A 20,613-nucleotide genomic window follows, 5' to 3' on the forward strand; every position below is an offset into this window, starting at 1 on the left:
TGTTACCTCTTCTGAAATGTTTTTCCCCTAAATATCTATTAAGATAGTTGCCTCAGCTCTTTCAGGTGTAGGCTCAGCGACAACATCTCAGTGGAGCCTTCCCTGACCACCCAACTTAAAATCCAACCCCACCTCCACCCTGATCCTCTGTTCAATATTTTACTTGCTTGCTGACCGCCTCTTCCCACTAGAAGGTAAGCTACCCAAAGGCGGAATTTCAGTTTTATCTGCTGTGTTACCAGCACCTAAAACAGTGTGAGACACATAGCAAGCACTCAACAGCTAGTTTTGAGTGAATGTAAAATGAGGAAGGACACACTGTTTCACCCACCTCATGGTATGCTCAAAGACAACATGGATGTAATGGAACTATTTAAGCACTTTTCTATGTGCAGGCACTGTTCTAAGAACTTCATGCATATTACCTCATTAGTTGCATACGATAGCTTTACATGTATTAACTAATTTAACTCTCCCAATAACCCTACCAGAGAAGTACTGATACTGTTATTACCTCTATTTAAGAAATGAGGGAGAAAACCACTGAGTAAGTAACTTGCCCAAGGTCACAAAGCTACTAAGTGATGGAGCCAAGATTTTGACAGGCAGTTCTGGCCCCAGGGCCTAGGCCTTAAAGTGTGTCACAGCTTAAATGTCACACATGTAAAATTATTTCCTGGAACTTTTTTTGAAGAACAGCATTTGATTCGTAAGAGCATCTTGTAAAGCCATTCTTTTGGTTTCGGTGTTACATCTGGGTTCGACTGTCTTCATTTCTACCAGGGTATGGAGCTCTTTACCTTGGAACAAAATCAGTATTTTCCTCTACTGAAAGGAGGGGGCGGGGAATAATGGTCAAAACTCTGAAAACAGAACCAAAAGTTCAGTGAGTCTCTTACAGAAAACACCATCTCTGCCATAGAATGTGGTTGCGAGTGACTTAGATAACAACCATCGTTCCTGGAGAATTTACTGGACACTTTGACATCATGTTATTTCATCACAACTCACAAAAACACAACCAAATAGATGCTACTGTTGCCATGTTTCAGGTAAGGAAAGCGGGACTTGCAGGGGTGAGTAACTTGCCCCAGAGTCGGTGGGAGCAGAGCTGGGATGTGAATGGGAAGCCCGGGCCCCTGGCTGTTTGCCTCCCAGCAGTCCCCCAGTCTTCTCCAAGGTGAGGATGACACTCGTTCTGAAGTGCAGGGAGGAGAAGGGGCAAAGGGAGGATTCCCGAGACATGTGCCCACCTGCAGCCCCACAAGTCTGTGTATGTCCTGGGAGGAGGGCAAATCGCAGTCATCTGAGAAAGCTGCCGCGTGGCCCAGGGCCAAGGTGGTGTCGTACAGCTCTTGGATGTCCCCTGGATTCACAAACACCACGAGTTACAATAGTATAGCACTCATTCTAGGGCTAGATAGAGCCTCGAGCTTAAACAATCCCTGATTTTGCTGTGGGGGAAAAGTATGTGATCCTTGGTTTCAAGTGGCTTGGCAATTGTCTTGATAAGAACAGGTCATATCAATTTAAGAAGCCACTTGATACTAAGCTCAGAGCAACACTGGTCAGGTTTCTTTATTTCTGTTGCTGTGTACGTACCACACCAATGCTCGTCTTATTTTGCAAGCGCGCGAGAGAGAAGGTGACATTTAACACTAAAACTTAGCTCGCTTCTAAGAATGTTATCAGTGAGGTTTTATCCCCCTACATTTTAGGCGTGCAGAAAAAGGAAAGGCCACCTATTACAGACTTTTACAAGCTACTTATTACAGACTTTGACAATCAGAGTGGCTCTCAGAAAGTCAACTGGATTGTCCCAGAAAGTATCAACCCGTTTTCAGAGTATTCCCTGATTAACAACAACACTATACTCCCAAATTTAATAAGCGATCAAAATCACTGAGCCGCTAGGTATTTCAAAAATGAAGAGAGACAGTCATTCTACTTATCAGCTGCTCTGTTTCCCAGTGTTCTTGGCATCGGTGAGCATACCTTGTACGATTACATCATCATCCAAATAGATGACTTTCTCGTGTTGATGGATAAGCAGAGGGAGATAAAATCGAACAAAGTTCAGCTGTTAAAACAACAAAAGCAGTGATTGTGGGGAAAAGACAGAAGGCCCAGTGACTAATAGGTGTGCTGGAGGGGGTCAGCTTTGACCATGGCCTCTGCTCAGCTCCAGGTCTGGAGCAGAATAAAACAGAGGCTGCAAAGAGGTCTCACCTGAGCTTCCTGATGCCCAGTTTACCTGGGCCCTGGGACCGAAACCAGCGCTGGTCAGCAGTTCTTCTAGATCCAAACCCCCCACTGCTGAGACTGTCACCGCTTTCATCTCTGTGAACTGATGCAGCGGGAGTCACAGAGGCTGTCAATCTTTCTGGCCACAAACTGTCTGCTTTCCTCTACACTCAGTAATTTGACTACTGTCAACTAAAGCAGCCTTAAACACACATGCACACTTACGTGCGCGCACACACAGTGCACACATACGTACACACATGTGTGCGTGAGCACACACATACGTGCACACATACATACACACACATGTGCGTGCGCATGTGGAGCTCATCTCACACGTCATCACATCACACACACAGGTTCACCCTCTTAGCTCCCTGAACCAGAAAAAAGCCAGAGAAGCATGGGCTGAGGATGGGGGTCTTAACGTTTTAATAGCTACAATACAGTATAATGCAAAGTCCCAACTCAGCTAGCACTCTTGATAATAAATACCTGGAATTGGGAAAAGATCTTATCATCAGAGGGCTTCGAATTTAGTTAATTTTCAAGGATGGATTTAAATAATAATCACATGTAGAAGGTGGCTGCATTTTCTGTACACCTGCCATCAAAAACACCACTCTTTATGCAGAAGAGGGTCCCTTTTGTAAGAGCTCTTGCAGTAAAACACCTTAAGATTCCCAATGCCAGGAAGCAAGTTGGTGTCTCCTGAAAGTATGTCAATACTCTGAAGTATATAATCCATCTTGCTACCATTTCTCCTCAGCTACTGGGATACTCTGAGCTAAGTGTAAGGTCCCGGCACGGTACACACAACTGCCTCTGAGCTGGGAATACTTTTTCTAGGCCTCATAACTCGGGCCCTCCCCTGCCCCACAGGCATATTTACACACGTAAATGCATCCTGCATCTTCTTACGCTTCGTTTCTTCTTTCATAGCTTCATTATGGTTTATGTAAACCATCTTACATCCTTTCTGCAGTAGGTGGCTTTTGAATTATAAATAAGCAGCGTGTGGTGGACACCTAAAACTGTTAGGTTTCTACAACATTCTGTGGGCATCCCAGTGGCTGGTGTTCACACCGAACAAGGTCTCACCGAGAACCATCCCCGACATGTGCGATCCCTACTCACAGGCTGGAGCAGTTCAGGCCTCGCGGAGTCTGGTCTGATCTTTCCTTTGAGGACCATAGGGTTGAATTCCACGATTTTAAAGTTTATTTCTCTCAGTTTAGAATGTTCGATCCATTTTCTAAAGGGATGACAAAAACAGAAAAGAACCTCAAGCACACACCTCCAAACTTTCCTCAATTTGCCTATTGCCTCAATCTCTTGCCTCCATAGAAAGTTAAAATATGTGCAACCTTAGTAGAGTCTAGTCTATAAATCCTTCTGATTTTTTCCCCATCTGGTTTAGCTTTGAATCTTTTTTTTTTCATTCACATAACTTTCTGCAAAGGAAATGAAGCAAAATAGTAATAACCAAATATCTCCCCAGATCCACATAATCTCCACAGGAAACTAGAACAAAAAGTTCCTTCTTTCTTATAAAGCAGCATCTGTGGTTGACGGTGCTCTCCTTTTTATTTTTTTTTTTTTTGCGGTACATGGGCCTCTCACTGTTGTGGCCTCTCCCATTGCGCAGCACAGGCTCTGGACACGCAGGCTCAGTGGCCATGGCTCACGGGCCCAGCCGCTCTGTGGCATGTGGGATCTTCCCGGACTGGGGCACGAACCCGCGTCCCCTGCATCGGCAGGCGGACTCTCAACAACTGTGCCACCAGGGAAGCCCGATGGTGCTCTCTTTGCCATGGGTTAACAGCACTGTAAGGAAGCCTGGCCTTCTGAACCTGCTGCTTTGACTGAATCCTGTTTACTCTGCTGTTTTGACTCCAAGGATGATTTGAATTTACCTTTACCTCTGTACATATACAGTCTTCTGTCCTTGCTCCCCACTTTCTCTTCCTCCTCCTCTCCACCCTCTCCCCTTATGTGTTCTCAGTCTCACAGAACTTGAAATACCTTGAACTTCCCTTCATCTCTGCTCTCTCCACTTCCTCCATCCTCCTTAGAAATAGTCGCTGTTAACAGCTGGGGATCTTTCTGGGTCTTTTTCTTTACAGAAATACATATATGTACATGTACAAATTTACAGTTTGGGCGTTTTGATTTCATTGCTATAGATTGAATGTTGTGTCCCCCACAGATTTGTATGTTGAAACCTAATCCCCAGTGTGATGGTATTTGGAGGTGTGGATTGTAGGAGGCGATTAGGTCATGAGGATGAAGCCCTCATGAATGGGACTAGTGCCCCTTATAAAAGACGTTCATCCCAGTGAACTCCCTTACTCCTTCTGCCATGTGAGAACACAGCGAGAAGACAGTCTGCTGTGAAGCACGAAATGAGCCCTTCCCAGACATGGAATCTGTTGGCACCTAGAACTTGGGCTTCCCAGCCTCCAGAACCTGAGAAGTAAATTTCTCTTGTTTTTAAGCCAAGCCATCCAGTCTGTGCATTCGGTTACAGCAGCTCAAACAGATTAAGACATTCATCAAGTGGGTCATCCTATATGAGGTGTACTGCAACTTGTATTTTCCACTTAGTAATATGTCTTGGAGATATTCTATGCCTTCTTTCTTTGTTAACAGCTGGATCATATTCCATAGTTCATTTAAATATTCTTTCACTGACGGACATTTAAGCACTTCACAATTTTTTTACCACTTCACATAATGCCGAAATTAACATTATTGTACATATACTTTGGTCATATGTACTAGAATTTCCACAGCACAGATTCCCAGCTGTTGAAGTGGAATGGTGAGTCAAACTATATATGCATATACCATTTTATTAGATATTGCCATATTGCCCTCCCAAAATTGCTTTACCAATTTATGAAGTGTACATTGTGTAAACAAGGAATAAGCATGTCCATTTTCCTGCACAGGACGGTGTTGTCCTATTTAGTTTTTACCATCCTGATGAGTGCAATGACACACCATTGTTTTCATTTGCGTTTCCCTATTAGTAACATGGAATGCCTTTTCGTGTTTGCTGACCATTTATAGTGTTTTTTTCTGTGAATTGTCTGTATTCTGTGCTCATTTTTCTACTATATGCTCATCTTTTTGAATTTTTTTGGTAAGAATTCTTTATACATTTTGGATAGTAATCCATTGTCTATAATACATGTTGAAAATACCTTGCCTAATCTGTTGTGTGATCAGTTTCACTTAGTGTTTTTCACCAGTTAAAACTTTTTAAATATTAGCAGTCAAATCTGTCAGTTTTTTTCCTTGGGCTCAAGGAGTCACTCTCCATACCCAAATGATACAATTATCCCACATTTTAGGAAGACATTTAGAATTTTATTTCCTGTTTATTTCTTTTAAATCCAACTCCAATTTATGTTTTAGTATGGTGTGTGATAGGAAAGAGACCACTCTGCAGTTTAAAAATTATAATTAGTGATGATTCTGAGCCATATTAAATTATTATATTAATAGTCTCTCAGGTTAAGACAGCAGAGAAAAGAGAAACTTTTAGAAAGAAAGACTCATATAAACTGCTTAAGGATTGGATTTCCTTCATTCATTAGATAATTCACTTCTGCAGAATGATGCATGGCCCTACCGGATTAATGAGACTTTGCTCAAATTTCCTTAGCTAGCAACACGTTTGTCAGGCCATCAGGTAAACCTCAGGTCATCCCCTTATTAATTTAAAGGACATTTATCAAACCAAAGAAGGGAATCCATGTAAAGAAAGACAAGGACAATTAAAAGAAAGAAAACGCCAAAGTCTATAGTACACAGATTACCGTATTCTGGACAGAGTGTTCCGGAGTCCAACTACATAGAACAAAATGTTGGCATCAGTGTTGCTGTAGATGCTGTTGATGGCAGCCATAGCCGCACCCATCCTCCCTGCTGCTGCACAAATCACCACCGGAATCTCATCTTCCATATCCTCAGGAGTCTCAGAGTCATCATCTGGAAACATCAAAATCAGAGTCTTGGAACATGAAGGAATTTCACAGTGTGGAAGTCTTGCTTTCCACACTCCAGGGGGAAGATAGCATGGTGGGGAAGAGATTGCCGATTATTCTCCAATATCCCAGTCTCTCCTTCTTCTCTTAGAAATACAACATTGGAACTTTAGCTGGCACATAGCCAACCACTAAGAATATTTTTCCAGACTCCCTTGCAGCTCTGTGTGATCAAGTGCTGACCAATGGGATGTTAGTGCCAGTATACGTGCAACGCCTGAGTTTGCCTTTAAGAGGAATATGCTTACCCTCCCCTTTTCTTTTCCCCCTTCCCATTGCCTGGAATGTTGATATGATGATAGGAGTTCAAGCAGCCATCTTGTACCATGAGATGGAAGCTGCCTCTTGAGGACACCAAAACTATAAGATAGAAAGGATCCTGATCTGGATGATTATGGAACTGACACATCAGACTTTCACTTGAGAGAGAAAATAAACTTCTATTTTGCTTAAGTCACTATTATTTTGGAGCTCTCTTAAAGAAGCCAATCAGATAGCCTAACACATACACACAGTTGAAAAATATGTGAAGAACTGAAAAGCCTCATTTGATTCAACATTCTTCAACTCTTGTCTGAATTGGAATATTTACCTTGCCTACATTGCTATAAAATATACTGCTTGTGATCTTGCTGTTATCCATGCTCTTGTTGAGAGAGTCAAAAGTTGATGGCAAAAAAAGGAGATAAATGAAAAAGTATGACTAATGCATAAGATGAATAATTGATTATTCTTCTGATCCTTGGCTATGATATAAAATACTAATGTCATAACATCATATTTTGGTACCACAACACAACTTTCAGGTATGAAGAATAATAATTATCAGTATGTAGAGTATTCACTATCAAACAGATATCTGAGTTTTACTTAAAGCTCTCTCTTTCTTTACAGATGTCTTTTTGCAAACTCTCTATTTTTCAGACCCAGGGTAGTTTTAGCTGATATTTAATCCAACAAACGTGTATGAAACTAACCACCAGGTACTCTGCTTTGTATAATTTAAGAAATATTGAAAGGCCTCCCTCTTTATCTCCTATATCTCTTCCACCACCTTCCTCCACAAGTGAAATTTCCACCACTACAATAATTTTTCACAGTATATTTGCTGGCATGAGATAATGCTCATAATATAATGTTAAGGGTGGGGGGGAGAGAACACAAAATCCTTTGCAGTATTTGATCCCAATTTGACACATGCATATTTGCAAATGGATCTATGTCTATTTATAGAATTGAGTAATTTTAATTTCCTTATTTGTGTTTCTTGTACTTTCCAAATTCTCCAAAGTAATTACAGGTTGCTTTTATAAAGAGAAGAAAAAATTTCTTAAGGGACTGTTCCTTTTGAACTAAACTGTCATCTTGGGGAGGTCCCCTAATCATGTGGTATGTTGCCTAATCATATGGTACCTGCAGGCATCTAAGTGATTTGCCTAAATGAAAATTTGACTATGTTTCTTCATTGCTTAAAGTTCTCCCATGGTTTCTATAGGATAGAGCCACATTCCATTCCTGGCACACGTGGATCCAGTCCCTGTTCACTTCTCTAGCCTTGTCTACTTCTATTCCAGCATTGCAAAAATACTAGCGGTTCCCTGAATACTGGCACCATGTTGTCCCTTATCTTAATGCCTTTTCACAGGCTGTTTCTGATACCTGGAATATTATTTTCATCCCCTCCTGCATGTCTAACTATTACATATTCATTCCAAATGCAGTATAGACATGGGAGCCCCCAGGAAGCCTTTAACAGCTCACTAACACAAATTAGTTCAGCCCTCACCCATGGTCACTCTGTCCTTGCTTGTGAGTGGATTTACCAGCTGCACTGCAATTTATTTGGTAGCATGTCTTTCCTTTCTCTCCTGTAACACTAGGAGCTCTGTGAAGGCTGGGACAGTATCTTGTTCACCTCTGTCTCCTCTGCAGCTAGCCCAGTGCTGGAACATGGTAGATTCTCAATACATTTTGGATGGTTGGCTGGCTGGCTGGCTGGGTGAATTCATTAGAAACCTCTATTTGAGAACTCACCACACTGCATGGGAAGAATCTATTCATGTGTATGCCTCCTATACTAGACTGTAAGCTCATTGTATTATCCCCACTGAGTCTGGCACCTAGCAAGCACTTAATGAAAGTTTGCTGAAATCAACTAAACAGATATGGTGTATTGGCCTTAGAGAACAGGGCCCTAGAGGAATAATTCATGGGTGACTCTTAGGGGCAAAGAAAGAGGGAAGGGTTGAAAATCTGGGGCAGTACCTGGCTGTCAGGCTCAGATAGAGTCCTTTATCAGGCTATGGGCAGAATGAGGTTTGGAGGAACACGTCGCCTTGAAAGAAGAGCACCCCAAGGGAAGGTCAAACACTGAGTTTACAGCTCTGCTGCAGACACATCACACCACCATACTGCTTAAAAGCCTCTGCCAGTCAGAGAATCTGGGAGCTAACCTAAGCCAAAATGCTCTCTGCCTAGAAGTCTTTCCTGGACAGAATGATAGATGAAGGCACATTGGAGGAAGGGTGGGAAGATTTTTCAACTGTAATTCTTCACCAAAGCCCCATCCTAGCAGATCTTTGGGAATCAGCCATTGTACTACTTGGATCTGTTACACCAAATGCTGCCTGAGCCAGACCATTAAAAGGTTTGTTATGAGAAGCCATTTGGTGCCCATAAAAATCTCATATAATAATGGCATATGGACCAGAAATTTATTATATTGCTTTAGACCCTTCTCACAAGTAACTCTTATCAAACAATGTCCATTTCTAGAAGAGGTGAAATGTCTGCACTCCCAGTGCCAAATCTCTGAATCCCATTTCAAATTAGAACTATTTTAGCCAAACATATAAACTTGCTGCACCCCAAATGGGCCAAGAGTGAATCACCACCATGCTGACTGCAAGGAAACTGTCGGGAGATTCCATGGAGTGTCATTATCAGGAGATTCCATAGAATGCTACCATGTTTTTCTTCAGTACATGACTTCCCAGGGCCTCTGGACTTCACGTTATGACACTAGTTCTTTGAATTAATGTTTTAAAAATTGTGAAGATTAATATGGAATAGGTGAGGTACAGAGGATTTTTAGGGCACTGAAACTATTCTGTATTCTATAATGATAGATAAATGTCCTTATAAATTTCTCAAAACCCATAAAATATACAACACCAGGGGTGAACCCTAATGTAAACTATGGACACTGGTGGAAATTCCCTGGTGGCCCAATGGTTAGAACTCCCTGCTTCCACTGCAGGGGACATGGGTTTGATCTCTGGTCAGGGAACTAAGATCCTGCATGCTGCACAGCATGGCCAAAAAAAAAAATTTAACTGTGGACACTAGTGAAAATGATGTGTTAACATAGGTCCACAGATTGTAACACATGTACCACTCTGGTATGGGATGTTAATAGTGGGGGAGGCTGTGTGTGTGTGTGTGTGTGTGTGTGTGTGTATGAGCGCGTGTGTGTGAGCGAGTGCATGTGTGTGCGCATGTGTGCGTGTGCACGTGTGTGTGTGTGTGTGTGTGTGTGTGTGGTGGAAAGGGGTATGGGGGAAATCTCTGCACCTTCTGCTCAGTTTTGCTGTGAAACTAAAACTGCTCTAAAAAATAAAGTCTATAAAATATTAACATGCACCTCTGGAAAATTCCAGTCAAACAGAAGAGTATCTAAATGGTGACTGTTTTCTGCAGACCTCGCAGCCCACATTCCAAAGGTTACCAGTGTGGTATGTGCCTCTCAAACCCTTCTTAATGTACACACAAAAGCACATATACTACATATTATATAAATATTACATGAAATTTGATGTATTATTTTAAAACCAAAATACCACCCTCCCCCCCGCAAAGGAGAATCATTTAAGAGTTCTTTGGACTTCATCTTCAAAAGTAGCCAAAAAATTCAAGTGACAGGGTATCCCAGAAAATCTTTTGCAGTTAGTGAAATTAGGGTGTAACTAAGAACATTCAGAATGCTACACACACAGTTTAGGTGATCTTGGTATAGTGGTGGGACAGCAGTGATTATAAAATGAAAGTAATTAACATGTGCATACTCTGCTGGGTGAGACTAAAGGGAAAGAGGTGTCCAGCCTAGAAAAACATTTCTCAGTGGATTTCCTATGAAGTCAGTGTGTCTTGGGTTTAACTTTAAAACAAATTTAAAAAGTTTTAAACTGAAAAAAAAAATGAAATCATACTTTTCATAGTCTTCTGTAACCTGCTTTTTCCACTTACATACCACAGACATCCATCTTTCCATGCCAACTATGTTCTTTTGAGTGGTATTTCATAACAGATTCCCTCTCTTTTTTTAAATTTTAACACTGTGTGGGATAAAAATGTGCTATTGGATCCATTCATGTGGTGAAAACACTTTATCATATATAAATATACAGCCAATTAGTCAGGATGTGCATTTCCTCACAGTTCTTTTAACAGCTATTATAAAAGCAACTCATTTCTTTCCACGGAGAAAGGAATTTGCAATGCGATCTGCCGACTGAATGTGTTGGTTTATGGGCAGGAAGTAAAACGTGAGGAGTAACAAGCTCAAAGTTCAGACCACATTTGGCCTTGTATGACCTTCTCTCTCTCTTTCTGTCTCTGTCTCTGTCTGTCTCTGTCTCTGTCTCTGTCTCTCTCTCTCAACCTTTCTCAAAGCAATTTATTGAGTCATTAGTTACATACTGCTATGGACTGAATTGCGTACCCCTAAAATTCATATGTTGAAGCTCTAACCCCTAGTACTCAGAATGTGACTGTATTTGGAGATAGGGCCTTTAAAGAGGCAGTTAGGTTAAATGAGGCCCACCCTTAATTCCATATGGCTAGCGTCCTTATAAGAAGAGAAAAAGACACCAGGCCACGTGAGGACACAGAGAGAAGGCATTCCTCTGCAGGACAAACCAGCCCTGCCGGCACCTTGATCTTGGACTTCCAGCCTCCAGAACTGTGAGAAAATTAATGTCTGTTGTTTAAGCTACCCAGTCTGTGGTATTTTGTTATGGCAGCCCAGGCAGACTAATATAGATTTCTTTAAATTTACCTACTGTAAGTACATAGTTCAATGATATTTAGTAAATTTATCCCATTTTAGAATATTTAGAATGTTCTAAAATCCCATTTTAGAACAATTTTCATCACCAGAAAATTTCCCTTCAGCTGGGTTGCAGTCAAGCCACTCCCACTCCCAGCCCCAGGCAACCACTGACCTGTTTTTCTGTCTCCATAGATTTGCCTTTCCTAGAAGTTTCCTTTAAATGGAATCATATAACATGTGGTGTTTTTGGTCTAGCATCTTTCATTTAGTATGTGTGTGAGGTTTATTCATATTGTATCATGTATTAGTAGTTTGTTCCTTTTTACTGTTGGAAAGTACTCCATTGCATGCATATAACACATTTTACATATTCAGTACTTGATTCACATGTGGATTGCTTCCAGTTTGGGGCTACTATCAATAATGCCCTACAAATATCTGCATACATATCTATGTATGGAAATCATTCACGTTCCAGAGGCTCCTAATGTTCATCTAGACCTGATTATACATATTTTTAATTTTTTATGAATTTTAAAATAATTAATTAATTTTTGGCTGTGTTGGGTCTTTGTTGCTGCATGCGGGCTTTTCTCTGGTTGAGGCGAGCGGGGGCTACTCTTCCTCGAGGTGGCGGGCTTCTCATTGCAGTGGCTTCTCTTGTTGCGGGGCACGGGCTCTAGGCATGCAGGCTCCGTAGCTGTGGCGCACAGGCTTAGTTGCTCCGCGGCATGTGGGATCTTCCTGGACCAGGGCCCGAACCCGTGTCCCCTGCATTGGCAGGTGGATTCTTAACCACTCGCCTCCAGGGAAGTCCTTATGAATTTTTTTATATTGAAAAAGTCAGCTTTGCGAGAGCAGGAACATTATTTTGTTCCTTGTAGAGTGTCCAGTGCCTAAGCCTCTGGCTTAAAAAAAGGTGTGAATATGAATGTATATAATGCACCAAAATAGTAATTGTATTTGTCTTTGGCTGATACAGCTCCAGGTAATATTTTGTATTTTCCATAAATGAGTATATTCATTTTGCTGATATAAAACAGTAAACTAATGAAAAATAAAACACTACTGGTGCTACTTAATTTTTGTGTGTGTTGGCTTTGTATGTTTGGAGAAGTGAGGTTCCATCCCATGCAATTCACCCCTGAAGAGGGAAACTGGACTCCCAGTGCAGCTGGAGGAGGACATATGGTCAATGCAGCGATTTTGCTCATAAGCGAAATTATTGAGAGACTCCAGAAGGGTGGATGCAGAGCAGGCCACTCAGAGTGAGGTCCGAAAACCAACAGCCTCAGCATCAACTGGGAGTTCATCAGAAATGCAAATTCTCAGCCCCACCCCCGAACTACTGATTCAAAACCTGGGGCCAGGACTGTGTTTGAACAAGCCCTCTGTGTGATTCTGATATGTGCTAAGTTTGAATAGCACTGATCATTCTACAACACAACTGAAAATTTGGCCTTGGGTTGATATTCTAAAAGCAGGCACTTGGAAGCTGACTGAAGTTTTGTTTCTCTCTGAACCCAGCTATTGGAAGGACTCAAACTGTGTTCTTAGGTATCTCATCTTGATGGACCACATGGCTGCCTGCCTGCTCCGTTCTTCTTCTTTTTTTTTTTTTTTTTTTTTTTGCGGTACGCAGGTCTCTCACTGTTGTGGCCTCTCCTGTTGCGGAGCACAGGCTCCGGACGCGCAGGCTCAGCGGCCATGGCTCACAGGCCCAGCCGCTCCGTGGCATGTGGGATCCTCCCAGACCAGGGCACGAACCCGTGTCCCCCGCATTGCAGGTGGACTCTCAACCACTGCGCCACCAGGGAAGCCCCGTTCTTCTTTTTTTTTAATATATTTTTTCTTTGCGGTAAAATACGCAACATAAAATTTACCATCTTAACCATTTTCAAGTGTACAGTTCAGTGGTATTAAATACATTCACACTGTTGTACAATCATCACTGTCATCCATCCCCCTAACGCTTTTCATTTTGTAAAACTGAAACTCTATACCCATTAAACAACAACTCCCCTTTCCCCTCCCCCCACCCAGCCCCCAGCAGTCATCACTATGCTTTCTGTCTCTATGAATTTGGCTACTCTAAGTACCTCACGTTGGTGGAATCACAGAGTATCTGACTTTTTGTGACTGGCTTAGGTCATTTTGCATACCTGTTTCATTCCTGAGCACAGTCCCCCTATGAACTTTCTTATACAGAATCCCACAGATGGTCACAATCAAAAGGAACAGCAACACCTGGTTAACTGAAATAAAAACAGAAACATGTTCAAGTATAACCTATCGAACTGAACCTGTGGAATAAGTTTAGAATAGCCAGTGGGAACAGACACTGTCCCTGACATACACAGGACTGGAGGCCTGGAACCTTTCTCTAAGCAGGTAGCACGTGGAGTCAAGAGTTAATCTGTGATACTGCCGATACTCAAGGCTACACAGATGTAGTTTAAGGACAGCCAGGGCTAAACCCAGGCAGTCTGACGGCAGAAGCTACAACCTTGATGACTGCATGATGCTGCCTCTGGAGCCACTTTCTGTGCAGGAATACTTTGTTTCAAATAATAGCCAACATTTATATGACACTTATGATGAGCCAGTGCTTATTATGAATGCATGTTCTTAGTCATTATAACAGCTGCTTCTCAGTTAGTTCTACCACTGGTCAAGGATGATGTACATAAATCTCTTGCCCTGAGTAAGAGGTTAGAAGATCCCAATACCTCTTCCCAGTCTAAGCCTCCAGGGCCATCCTTTCCAAAACAGTGATGCTTGCCCTTAGGATCTACTGAGAACTAGAATGGTGTCGGACAGTGTTTTCCTAAGTATGGAGCCATACACCACTGGTTGTACATGGGATGATTCAGGAGGCTTGTGTTCATAGCATTAAGTAACATTAAATCACAGTGAGAAATCAGTCCTAATTTCACATGCAGGCAGGTAACCAAAGCTACCCAGAATTGAATAACATTACTCTAACCATATATATTTGTACAATCACCTTCTTCTGAGACATAACTGTTACTCTACTTATAGTAAGGATATACACTTTCTATTACAAAATACACTTATAATTTTTTAAATGAGTCAATTTAAAGAAAATAGTAAGTCATGCACAGAACAGAAGGAACGCAGATGATGAAAAGTTGAGAAAGTGGTACACTGCCATATGCAGTACACAAATGCCTGCAGTTTGGTAAACACTGGTAGAAGGGGAAAGGGCTGGGATTTGAAGTCAGACTCAAATCTCATTTTACCACCTACTAGCTGTGTGGCCTTGGACATGTTACTTAACCTCTCTGAGCCTCAGTCTGCTCATCTGCTAAATGGGGATTGTAATAATAACCACTACCTTGCAGGGGTGTTTTGAGAGTTACCAAAGGCAATGTAGGCCCAATAAAGACTTTAAAATTGTTTCGTATTATTATTTACTATTTTTGTGTGTCAAGATATTTATACTTATTGGCCTCATACTGATCTATTTTCTGGCCCCTAGGCCTTTGTCTTCACATTTGTAAAAGGAAGGAGTTGGACAATCTCCACGGATGCCTTCCAGAGCTATGTCCTAAGGCTCAATGGTTCTGCCTTGCTGACATCCATCCCTTCTCTGCCTTTCTGGGTTATCAGATTCAGCCAGAGACAACCAGATACTACACTCAGTTTAAAACAAAACTATACAGAAACAGAAGATAAGGGACAAAGTTCTATAGTTTATCGATACAACTGATTAACATTCGCTTCCCACAGCCACTTTGACGAAGCAGCCTAATGTCTACTACCATCTGACCCTTTTTTAGTATAAGTATGTCCCATGCAATATTGGCGATATACTTATACTAAAAAATTATTCATAGTTTATTAGAAATTCAAATCTAACTGTATATCTTGTCTTTTCATCTGCCACATTGGGCAACTCTATTCTGAGGGTAACTAACACAATTAAGTAATTATTTTTCCCCTAGATTCACAAACAACTGGATATAAAATCAGAGGCAAATCCAGGTTTTGATGGGGTCTGAAGATTACATAATTTGAAGTGAATCTTTAAGAATAAGAATACGAAATTACAAACGCTAAATCAGGCAGAAACATGAATACTTATTTAAAATGAGAAAATAAATAATATTTGCAACTTTTACGGAAACATCTGACCCCTCTCATGAAAAATCCACCTCTGAACAAAACACTCAACAACTTTCTACGGAAATCATCCTCATATGATGATGCCAACAACTGTCTGTGGGAAAACTATCCATGAAAACCAAAGAAGATTAAAAAACAAAAAGAAAAAGAATAAGATTCAGCATCAAAACAGTCCTCCAAAATATCTATTTTTAATCATAATTTTTAAAAGTTTGTAATCTTACTTTTTCGTAACAAAGCCATGTGTGTTCATGTGCATAAAAACTGTGACCTGTGGATTAAAGAATAAAAATTATTTTTAAAAGACAATCAACCCAAAAGTCATAATACAATTATTAAGGACTACAGCTTTGACCATTTGCTATGTGGAAAATTTTGCAATCATTCTTTTTTTTTTTTTTTTTTGCGGTACGCGGGCCTCTCACTGTTGTGGCCTCTCCCGTTGCAGAGCACAGGCTCCGGATGCGCAGGCCCAGCGGCCATGGCTCACGGGCCCAGCCGCGCCACGGCATGTGGGATCTTCCCGGACCGGGGCACGAACCCGTGTCCCCTGCATCGGCAGGCGGACTCTCAACCACTGCGCCACCAGGGAAGCCCTGCAGTCATTCTTAACTGTTCTGAATCTAGAATTTTTAACTAAATAGTTCTTGAATTCAGCGCTCACTTCTTCAAATTGATTTCTCTGGCTGTACAAAACGTACAAAGGACTCCCAAAGCGTAATCTTTTACCTTCTCCAAAAACTGCCCTGTCAGCCCTCTGGGTTAGCAGATCAGATGGCACTAACTGGAAGAAGTGTCACATAAGACGTTTCCCTTGATGTAAAATATCAGTCCTGTGCCTTTTTTTCCTGCTACCATAACTTCATTCCTTTGATAAGGAAGCTTCTACATCTTCAGTAATCCCTTGTGAAAACAGAACCATCCTGAGAGGGGCACATTTTATGCTCCATTCAATCATTCAGTAAATATTTATTGAGATCCTACTAAAAGCCCAGCACTGTGCTATGTACTGGGGATGCAGCAACGCACAGATCAGTCCCAGTCCCTATCATCATGGAGCTGCTTTCAGTAGAGAAAAGAGATATTAAAATGTAACAAGTAAAATAATTAATTATGGTAAGTGATATGAAGTAAAAAACAGAAGTGCTGGGATAAAGATGAATAGAGACCGGGAGGCATCTTGGTGAGAAATCAGGAAACACCTCACTGAGGAGATGACATTTGATCAGAAGAAAGGGCAGGAGCCAGTGGAGAGAATGCAGAAGAGCATCCCAGGCAAAGGGAACAGCAAGTGCAAAGGCCCTGGGGCTGATGATTCTAAGTACCGCAAGAGGTTCAATGAGGCTGGAACAGAGTGGAGTAAGGGAGAGACTGGCTAGAAGAGGCTGGAGACAAACTGTGGGGTCTGTAAAGGAATATGGATTTTATTTTATTTATTTTTTTGGCTGCATTGCATCTTTGTTGCTGCACGCGGGCTTTCTCTATCTGCAGCGAGCAGGGACTACTCTTTGTGTGGTGTGCAGGCTTCTCATTGCGGTGGCTTCTCTTGTTGCGGAGCACAGGCTCTAGGTGTGCAGGCTTCAGTAGTTGTGGCTCGTGGGCTCAGTAGTTGTGGCTCACGGGCTCTAGAGCACGCAGGCTTCAGTAGTTGTGGCGCATAGCTCAGTAGTTGTGGCTTGCAGGCTCTAGAGCGCAGGCTCAGTAGTTGTGGCACATGGGCTTACCTGCTCGGCAGCATGTGGGATCTTCCTGGACCAGGGATAGAACCTGTGTCCCCTGCATTGGCAGGCGGATTCTTAACCACTGCGCCACCAGAGAAATCCCTGGATTTTTCTTTTAAATGCATGTAACCCCCTCCATCAGCCTTTGTCTTCCTTAAAGCCCTAAAGCAATGTTTTTCAAACATTCCCACAGAAATTCTGATGATAAAGGAGAGCGGACACTCCAAAGTCATCCCAAGTGAGTTCAAAATATCTTCCAAGTTTCTTGTTTTACCTTCAAGTTCGTGTAAACTGTACATAAATATAGGGGAAAAAAATAGTCCCTTCATTGTCGGAAGAGCTCCTCTCAGGGAGAAAACTCTTCGTTATGTAATCAAGGTCTTCTATACACAGATGTGATGGATAGGGGTGAGATCAGGAGAAAGCTAACTGGGTCGAGTAAATGATGAGCTGGAATCCCCGGGTTTGGCAGCAGCCCAAGAAGAACAGCGTGTAAGGAGGAGAAAGATCACAGGACAGGAGCTGCCAGTCGCCCAAGAGAACTTCTTTCCCTGTGCAGATGGGCCCTAGGGACTTTCAAAGAACTGGAATTTCCAATATGCAGTCCACAGTCTCTGCCATGCTCTGCACCTTCTCATCCCCACCCTACCTCTACACTGCTTTCCCCTCTGGATCAACACACATGTTGCTGTGTTTAAGGGAAATCAAGGGAACGGGGCAATGCTCTTTATTTTGGACATGGAGGACAGGGGAGAGAAACAACTGAGCTAGAAAGTTCTGTGGGCACCGGACATGAGAATGGAAGTCATCAAGAATTGGTACAAAGTTTGGAGGGAATATTGGATGGAGGAAAGGTGAGTTAATTGTGAGTTAATTGCATTTGAATCTCCAAATCTATGGCAGATGGCAGGAATCTTAAACTTTTTTTGACATAAGTATCTTGGAAGTCTGGTGAATCCCATAGACCTCTTCCCAGAATAATGTTTTTAAAAGCTTAAAAGATATATTGTATTATAAAGAAAACCAATTACACACTTTTAAAGAAAATTATCAGAATATTGGGGGGAAAAAACAAATTTGTGATACCTATAGCATTAAACATGCTTCTTTATTAAATAACAAGGGCTATTAGCAGGTATAATACTTATTGTAGCTTTAAGTAGTAATGAGCTTTAAAAGATGTGAGATATTTGTAGCAGCTGTGATGTAACATGAAAGTACCTGATTTACACTGATGAGGAAGTCACAGGTACTACAGTTCCTTCTGTGGCTTGTTTCCTATATTCACAAACGAAGGAAATGCTCACATTTTTCCTCATCTAAGTGCATGAGAAAATGAAATGTATCCATGGACACTCTGAGGGTCTGTGCATCCCAGGTTAAAGGTTACAGAATCCCTGGGGTAGGTTGATTCAACTGACATCTGGGTTAATATGTCATAGAAAAGTCATGTGTTTAATGTTTTACCATCTAGAAAAACTGCTGCTTTGGGAAGATTTGCCAGGTTTGTGCTGTGGCTTTTTGTAGTCTTAACCACTGGACACCAGGGAAGTCCCAGGAACAACTTCTTTTAACAGAAGAGGCAACTACTTCTTTAGAGAATAAAGAATTGGCCTTATGAGAACTATTTTTCTGCCAAGACATTTGAGACATGTTGACAAGGTAATTTCTTTATAGTGTCCTGGATTTCCACAAATTTCCTGTTGTGAACTTCCATAATTAGAAAGAGTGCTTCACTCAGGGAGGCACAAACGGTGATGTATAACAAATATTCAGTAAACCTGTTTTTTTTTAATAGACTTCCTGTGACACATGTAATTGATTAACTCCATATTAACAGGTCAGCTTCAAAATATGACTTGATTTTCTTTTTTTTGTTTGCGGCCGTGCAGCATGTGGGATCCTAGTTCCTTGACCAGGGATCAAACCTATGCTCCCTGCAGTGGAAGTGCAGAGTCTTAACCACTGGTCCACCAGGGAAGTTCCTTGACTTGTTGATTTTTAAATGTTTAAATTTTTACATATAGTAGAATTCACTTTTCTGGTTGTATTGTTCCATGAATTTTAACACATGCATAAATTCCTGTGATAATCACAACAAATGAGAAAAAGAACAATTCCAACACCTCCAAAAAATTCTTTTGTGCTGCCCTTCTGTAGGCAAACCCAACTTGACACCTAACTCCTGGCAACCACTGATGTATTCTCTGTGGCTATAGTTTTGTCATTTCTAGAATGTCACGTAAATGGATGCATACGGTATACAATCTTTAAAGACTCTCTTCTTTTGCTTAGCATGACGCATCTGGGATTGATACTTGCCGTTGCATGAATCAATAATTTGTTCCTTTTTATTACTGAATAGCGTTCCACTGTAAGAATGTATCACAGTTTATTTATCCATTAACCCATTGAAGGACATCTGAGTTCTTTCCGGTGTTTTTTGATTATGAATAAAGCATCTGTAAACACTTGCTTGGAGGTTTTTGCATGATTTTAAGTTTTACTTCTCTGTGGTAAAGACCTAGAAGTGGGGTTGCTGGGTCATTTGGTAGATGTGTGTTTATAAGAAATTTGCCCGTCTGTTTTCCGGAGTGGCCGTATCATTTTGCATTCCTACCAGCAATGAAAGAAAAGTCCAGTTGCTCAGCATTCTTGTCAGCACTTGGTACTTTATTTTAGCTGTTCTAATATGTGTATTTCGTGGTGGTTTTAATTTGCACTTCCCTAATAACTACTGATGTTGAGGATCTTTTTATGCGTTTATTTGCCATCTGTATATCGTTGTGATGGTTAATTTTATGTATCAACTTGAAGGGGCCATGATATTTGGTCAAATACTATTCTGGGTGTTCCTGCGAGGATGTTTTTGGATGAGATTAATGTTAAAGCAGTAGTGGAAGGAACACAGATTGCCCTCTCTAATGTAGGTGGGCCTCATCCGACTAGCTGAAGTTCTAAACAGGACAAAAAAGCTGACCTTCCCCTGAGTAAGATAATGTCTCTGGTTTGACTGCCTTTGAAGTGGGACAGTGACTTTTTCCTCCCTTCAGACTCGAACTGAAGCTCATGCTCTTCCTGGGTCTTGAGGCTGCCAGCCATCAGACTGGATCTGCACCAGCGGTTTTCCTGGCTCTCAGCCCTGCAGGCTCAGCCTGGAGCTACACCTCTGGCTCTCTTTAGTGTCCATCTTGCTGGCTCCGCCTGCAGCTCTTGAGTCTTGTTGGTTTCCATAATCACATGAGCCAATTCCTTATAATAAGTCTTCTTCTGCATACATATACATCTGATCGGTTCTGTTTCTCTGGAGAACGTTGACTAATGCAATGGGGAAGTGTCTGTTTAAATCTTTTCCCAATGTTTTAATTGGATCATTGCTTTCTGATTTCTAAGC

The 20,613-nt window shown here is 41.5% G+C and overlaps 2 protein-coding genes and 1 long non-coding RNA gene across 13 annotated transcripts in view; 2 read left to right on the forward strand and 1 right to left on the reverse strand.

Moving 5' to 3' along the window:
* Positions 1-19,693, forward strand: part of TDG (thymine DNA glycosylase) — a 46,278-nt gene extending 26,585 nt beyond the window's left edge. The window contains exons 10-11 of one of the 3 annotated variants that reach the window (XR_007470240.1): positions 17,413-18,881; positions 19,112-19,693. Coding sequence is in view for 2 of the 3 variants with exons in the window: in XM_049694700.1 (XP_049550657.1) it covers positions 17,413-17,618 (206 nt within the window). In the remaining variant the exon portion in view is untranslated. Of the gene's footprint in view, positions 1-17,412 lie in introns of all 3 variants that reach the window. The other 2 variants (XM_049694702.1, XM_049694700.1) reach the window with 2 other exon arrangements.
* GLT8D2 (glycosyltransferase 8 domain containing 2) overlaps positions 1-20,613 on the reverse strand; it is a 59,211-nt gene that overhangs the window by 8,056 nt on the left and 30,542 nt on the right. For 8 of the 9 annotated variants that reach the window (XM_049694707.1, XM_049694706.1, XM_049694704.1 and 5 more), the window contains 6 exons: positions 15,723-15,769; positions 13,512-13,604; positions 6,072-6,243; positions 3,382-3,499; positions 1,996-2,080; positions 1,254-1,366 (listed from right to left, as the gene is read on the reverse strand). In XM_049694707.1, the coding sequence (XP_049550664.1) occupies positions 1,254-1,366; positions 1,996-2,080; positions 3,382-3,499; positions 6,072-6,243; positions 13,512-13,604; positions 15,723-15,741 (600 nt within the window). In that variant the 5' untranslated portion in view covers positions 15,742-15,769. Of the gene's footprint in view, positions 1-1,253; positions 1,367-1,995; positions 2,081-3,381; positions 3,500-6,071; positions 6,244-6,547; positions 6,660-13,511; positions 13,605-15,722; positions 15,770-20,613 lie in introns of those variants that run through there. The other variant, XM_033427603.2, reaches the window with a different exon arrangement.
* LOC125960511 (uncharacterized) lies at positions 681-11,524 on the forward strand. Its single transcript, XR_007470244.1, has 3 exons — positions 681-784; positions 902-1,052; positions 11,142-11,524. It is a non-coding gene; the product is annotated as an uncharacterized LOC125960511 (long non-coding RNA).

This window comes from Orcinus orca, chromosome 11, assembly GCF_937001465.1.
Source record: "Orcinus orca chromosome 11, mOrcOrc1.1, whole genome shotgun sequence".
NCBI classification, from domain to species: Eukaryota; Metazoa; Chordata; class Mammalia; order Artiodactyla; family Delphinidae; genus Orcinus; species Orcinus orca.